Source organism: Populus euphratica, unplaced genomic scaffold (genome assembly GCF_000495115.2).
Source record: "Populus euphratica unplaced genomic scaffold, PopEup_1.0 scaffold251.1, whole genome shotgun sequence".
NCBI classification, from domain to species: domain Eukaryota; kingdom Viridiplantae; phylum Streptophyta; class Magnoliopsida; order Malpighiales; family Salicaceae; genus Populus; species Populus euphratica.
Genome location: NW_011499988.1, coordinates 314,893 through 321,147, shown reverse-complemented (window position 1 = coordinate 321,147; position 6,255 = coordinate 314,893). Strand labels below are relative to the sequence as shown.

General features: G+C 35.3%; 1 protein-coding gene across 1 annotated transcript; it reads left to right on the top strand.

Moving 5' to 3' along the window:
- The first annotated feature begins 279 nt into the window (after positions 1 to 279).
- LOC105140231 (uncharacterized) lies at positions 280 to 4,626 on the top strand. Its single transcript, XM_011046974.1, has 7 exons — positions 280 to 1,105; positions 1,221 to 1,307; positions 1,414 to 1,626; positions 2,469 to 2,633; positions 2,924 to 2,977; positions 3,091 to 3,237; positions 3,971 to 4,626. The coding sequence occupies exons 1-7, from the start codon at positions 719 to 721 to the stop codon at positions 4,346 to 4,348; spliced, it is 1,431 nt and encodes a 476-aa protein (XP_011045276.1). The 5' UTR covers positions 280 to 718; the 3' UTR covers positions 4,349 to 4,626.
- Positions 4,627 to 6,255: the final 1,629 nt, after the last annotated feature.

Sequence of the window (6,255 nt, the reverse complement as noted above, 5' to 3'; positions counted from 1 at the left end):
TATTGGCAGCAATCTTTGAATTTATTTATTTTGATTCATCTGTTATCAAAATTATCCAAACCTAGAAAATTAAAGATAAAACGAGATCTAGGTTGATGGAATTAAGTAGGTTAACTTTGTTCTGTTAAATAACGGAAATTAATTAAATTGGAGTATCGTAGAGCTGCTGACACAAAGAACATCTAGGGAAGTGAGAAAGAGAACACATCAAAGCAAAGAACTTTGGAAACGCAGGGTCAAGTGTAATTTTAATAATTTGAAGCGAGAAAGGGAAGGATCTATCCTCAAAACCAAAGTAAAGAATAACAGAGCTCAGTAACCCCTCTAAAATTAACACAAAAGCTAAAGTTTCAGTACTTGTAGAGGGGGTTGGAAACATACCCTCTCCCTCTCTCCTTTTCAATTTAGTACTATATTTAAAAAAAATAAAAAATAAAAAACTAAGCATGATTTCATCACTGCCCAGTATTTATAACTCAACGACCAGATGGGCAAAGCTTTAAGTAAACCCATCCCAACAGTGTGTTGTTATTTTAATCAGCTCGTGCTTAGAAACTCAAGGTGTCAGACACATAAAACCAAGGTGGAGTTTTAGAAGCTGCGAGTACGAGAGGATAGAGAGGGAGAGAGAGATAAGAAACACAGATAAAGAGAGGAGAGAAGCCTTAGTTTTGTTATATTTGGGGGTTCAAGAGCTTTGGAAATGGTGAGGAATTGAATGCGGTTGCTTAGAAAGGTGATTATGTGCTGGATGGATACAAGAACTAGGAATAGACGGGGTTATTTTGATCACAGAAGAAGACAGCATCAATGTACACAACAAACAGATACTACAACGACTACAGATTTGGCAAAAGAAACAAGACAGGGAAATTTCTCAAACATGGCTTCTGGTTGGTGTTGTAAGAAGATGTCACCAATCATTTCAGTTTTTTTATGCCTTCTCCTTGTTGCTTCTTCAAATATCAGTCCTGTTTTCTCCTCGGAAACCCGCAGTGGCCATGCAACCAACCAAACTTTCCGACCCCAAGAAGAGTTACAGAAGTTGAAGATTATAAGAGAGCGTCTCGATAAGATTAACAAGCCCGCTGTCAAGTCAATTCAGGCATTCGACTCTTGTCCCTAATGCTATATAACCCCATTTGACTTCATTTCCCCTGTTTCTGTTCTGTTCTTGGAGGTTTAACATGTAGTTGTTTGGTTCTTGTTTGTCACTGCAGAGTCCTGATGGTGATCTTATAGACTGTGTTTTGTCCCATCTGCAACCAGCTTTTGATCACCCTCAACTGAAAGGACAAAAACCGTTGGTACTTGAATTATAGCGTACTACTTCATACATTTCGAATTCTTCTTGGGAAATTCTTGCTCTCAAGCTGAACTAATACATGATGTTTTGTATTTAATTTTTTGCAGGAGCCTCCAGAGAGACCTAAAGGTCATGATCCATCAGGCATGGTAACGGAGAATTTTCAATCGTGGGGTTTGTCTGGTGAATCATGTCCAGAAGGGACAGTTCCTATCAGAAGAACAACCGAACAAGACATGCTAAGAGCAAGCTCCGTTCGAAGATTTGGCAGAAAACTAAGAAGGCATGTTAGAAGAGACACTAACAGCAATGGCCATGAGGTTAGTATCCAAATAAGAATTACTCACATTAGAAGAGGAGAAACAAAACATTTATTTTCTTTCTTTCTTTTCTTTTCCCTTCTTTTCCTGTTGGTTAAGCCTTGATGAACTCAACAACACAAAAGAAAGTGGTCAAACAAAATGGTGAAGGTCCGTTAGACCTGCTGTCTGTCTATTCTTTTTTTCATGTTGCTTTTTCTGAAGGCAACCATCGTATTAGAAACACAAAGAAAGATTAAGAGCTTGAGAGAAACAAAAAAACTGCTTTTTGGAATTCTTAAAGCCTTCAGATTTATTAAAACAAAGGGAATTCCTCCCTTATTGTTCTTTTTCCTTTTCATGTTTAAATGGTGATATGCAATTTGATTTGATGTAAGATTTGATATATAACATCCAATTATATGTAATCTGCATGCGTTTCCCATCATGAAAAAAAAGGAATTCTGGCTGCTGGCTGTTCTTTTATTCTACCATAAAAGAAAAGGAAAAACATAATCAGAATTCTATTCGTAGAGTTCAGACTTTCACCATTTCACTTACTTTGAACTAAATCGTTTTTGGTCAATGAGCTCTCTTTTGACTCTATGTACGAACTATGAACTGATATTGCCTAAAAGATCAAGCCTCTGAATTAACCTGACAGACCCACCAAATTCGAAGAAAAAGAAAAGAGAACACATATAATCTTGCTATTCAGATTCATGCATGGTACCATCAAGCATATAAGGTTATTAAACCTTAAGGGCCACCGATATTATTATCTTGAAAAGGACTGTAGGCTTAACACTTGAAGTTTCCAGCATATATTTATTTTCCTTTGCTTTCGAACTTTTGGGTTACAGCATGCGGTTGGATATGTGACCGGCGATCAGTATTATGGAGCAAAAGCCAGCATAAATGTGTGGGCACCCAGGGTTTCAAACCAATATGAATTCAGCTTGTCACAAATGTGGGTCATTTCTGGTTCATTTGGCGATGATCTTAATACCATTGAAGCTGGCTGGCAGGTATAATATAGAACTGATCTCCCACAACAAGTGCTTAATTTTTCAAGAAATCTACTAGCAAAAATTACTCTATTTCTTAATTATCTTCATTTTTTCTTCAATAACCAAGCCTTTACCTTTGCATATGTTCATCACACACATGACTTATGAATTAATAACCAAGTCTTAATTATAGAAACACATGACTTAACATCTTGTATTCACATTCAAACCAGTTCTCAGAACTCAACCACCTCTCAACTCCATTATTGTTTTTTGATGTGGCCATTGCATTAAATATTTATCTGCAGGTTAGCCCAGAACTATACGGGGACAGCTATCCACGGTTCTTTACATACTGGACTGTGAGTACATGCTCTAAAACTTGGCTTCTTCTCCTCTGTCCATCTACTCCTACCTTCAACTGTAACATTAATCATGACGACTTTGTAACTAATACCTTAATTTCTAACTACAGACTGACGCTTATCAAGCGACTGGATGCTACAACTTGCTATGCTCAGGCTTTGTTCAAACCAACAGTAGAATTGCTATTGGGGCTGCTATCTCTCCAACATCTTCCTACAGTGGAGGACAGTTCGATATTAGCTTATTGGTTTGGAAGGTAAAATTAAATTCTTCGTTTTGTCACTTGTATCCTTATATAGAGGAATTAGAGTGAAGAAGAATAAAATTCTTACAAGAGAATAAAGATTAGCGTACCATTTATGTGATGCGTGGATTGTAATCTAGCATCCGCTGCCAAGATAATTTTAGACCCACAATAAAAAAAAAAATCAGAAAAATTCAGTGATGGGTGATCTTAGATTTTAAACCATCCAATGTGATTACTTTTAACTGTGATGTAAAAAGGTTTTGCAAAAGAAACTCCGTTGGTCTCCGATCGGATGGTCAATGATGGACCCTAGCTACCAGGAGACAATATTATCATATACCACTGACTTTATAACATAATGCAGCTCTAACATACATGGGCCAAAATTGGCGTGCACTCGTAACTTCAAACAGTGTCTGTAATTCCCTTCTGCTTTTCTGCTTTATTAGATTCTCTTCTTTTCCTTAGTAAAAGAGCTTCCTGACGCATGACCCCCTCTATACGCTCTCTTTTTATACTTTATCATCAGTATTTTTACCTTTCCTTTTCTTATAATTTCTTACATAATTGTTTAACAACCTGGCTTCGTGAAAAAGAAAAATAGAAAATCATCATGTTTTTGGTCCCTAGCAGAAACTGGATTTCCTTCTTTTACACCCTATTTTTTACAAGGAGCGTTTTTTATAATTCTTGTGTGATATCAAAGAAACATTAACAACGATTTAAATTCACTTTTGTGTAGGATCCAAAGCATGGAAATTGGTGGCTAGAATTCGGAAATGGGGTTCTAGTAGGGTATTGGCCATCATTTTTGTTCACTCACCTAAGGGATCATGCAAGCATGGTACAATTTGGTGGAGAGATTGTTAACTCTAGGCCATCAGGATTCCACACTTCTACACAAATGGGAAGTGGCCACTTTGCAGGAGAAGGTTTTGGAAAAGCCTCGTATTTTAGAAATTTGCAGGTTGTTGATTGGGACAATAACTTAATTCCATTGTCAAATCTAAGGGTATTGGCTGATCATCCGAATTGCTATGATATACAAGGAGGTATTAATAGAGTTTGGGGTAATTATTTTTACTATGGAGGACCTGGAAGAAATGTGCGATGTCCCTAAGGGATTAATGGTATAGGGTGGGATTTTTTTCTTTTTTCTTTTTCCTATTTTTTCTTGTTGGGTGATATGGGTTTCATCTCGAGATCACTCAGTCGGTTTGGGCTATTCTTATATTTATCTCCTTGTTAATCCAAATTGTTTTGCCTTTCTTCTCAGCTAACAGTCATTAGGCGATTTATCAAGTATACTCCTCTAGGTACTGATGTAAATGTGGGGAAAAAACAAAAAGAACAAGAAATATTAGTGAATATACTATGGTTTGTGATCAATTTTAGTCCCCTCTGTTGTCATTGTACGCAAGATTTTGATCAAGAATGTAGAGAGTGGCAACTTTTTACCTGTCTGTACATGAAGTAGGAACATTCAATTCAATGACTGGACCACTCTCAAATGGAGATAGCTAACCACTGTCTCAACAGGTTCATAAATCCTGCACATGAGATCATGGGTCCTCCGAAAATAACATTAACCTTCCTTATTTGATGGGGCTTCATCAGTGGAAACCGAGAGATTGCCTCTTTCAGGCACACTTGTTATCGCTACCTTCCTTGACACTGATCATTTTCTGTTTCTGTTGCTGTTACCCTGATAGAGATCATAATCTAACGAGGGTCAAATTCCTTGACATTCAGAGGATAAAATATATCTCTCAACTTTTTTTTTAATGGAAGAAAAATAATTTCTCCTGCTTAAAGCTCACGCCAGCTAACAATTAATAGCGATTTGTCCACCCATTCATCCATTATTTCTTGTGTATTATGCTCCCATAAGAACACTTGATTTATTACATGCACATATATAATTAGTAGCATGTATGATTTGTCAACAATCTTTCTCTTGAAGTTTACGTTACCTTACCTCTCAATGCTAATTATTCTGTTATCACTTCGTGTAAAAGAAAAAGAAGAAGAAGAAAGAAAGCTAGTGATCAAAGATATCAACACTATCATGTAAATAAGAAAGAAAGCTAGTGATCGAAGATATCAACACTATCATGTAAATAAGATTTGCATTGATATAAATTATAGGCAGGCTTTTTGAAGATTCTGTCATTATACTTATGCATGTGGAACTTGATTGTCTTATACTTTCGGTATTCTTTTCTCAAGGATCAAGGCCCATCGTACATAATGTTTCCTCTTGAGAAGCCAAGTGCTCTATAATCAATTGTAGTCTTGCTTTACTCCATGCTTTCTTCCTTGGCTTCGTGTAAGATTTCCGGGACTGAATCTTTCTATGACTCCACAGATCACGTAGAAGTCTGCCGGCCGATAGGGGATCGGTGGATTCCATCAATTGGTAGTCTATAAAGATGTGCGAGGGGAAATGTAATTAAATTCGTATATAGTAGTACATAAGCTATAATTCCAACCATGCTCTTACAACTTGTATCTCACATTCGACTAATAAATTATTATTCAAAAAGCTGACTTATGTTTTTTTAATGACACATTTGTTTTTGTCGTCATTCTACTCCTACACCCCCTTGCATAATGGATAGGAGTAATAATCCATAATCGTAATCAAGCTCATATTTAAGGCTTGTATTTGTAATCAACATCTAATAACCACGAGTAAGATAAACTGAATAAATTTTACAGGTAAGGAAGAATCTACAAAGGGCTACAAAAAATTTTTAGTTTTATTTACCGATAATAATATAAATTATATTTTAAAATTTTAATTAATAATTTAAGATTTTAAATTAAAATGATTTTTTAACATAATATTAAAACTTTAATAACTAAATGATCATGAATTTAAATTTTACTATTTTAATTTTATTTAATAAAAATTAAATATAAAATATTAGCTTATATAAATTTCAACTTCAAATAACTTTTAATTAAAAAATATATTAAAAAATAATATATATTACATCTCGAGAATACCCAACTATTTAAATT

What these genes read in the sequence shown, in the direction of transcription:
- LOC105140231 (XM_011046974.1), top strand. Translation starts at nt 719, where the DNA reads ATGCGGTTGCTTAGAAAGGTGATTATGTGCTGGATGGATACAAGAACT. An exon ending in CCGCTGTCAAGTCAATTCAG is followed by an intron (nt 1,106 to 1,220) that starts GCATTCGACTCT and finishes TTGTCACTGCAG; the next exon opens with AGTCCTGATGGTGATCTTAT. An exon ending in CTAACAGCAATGGCCATGAG is followed by an intron (nt 1,627 to 2,468) that starts GTTAGTATCCAA and finishes TTTGGGTTACAG; the next exon opens with CATGCGGTTGGATATGTGAC.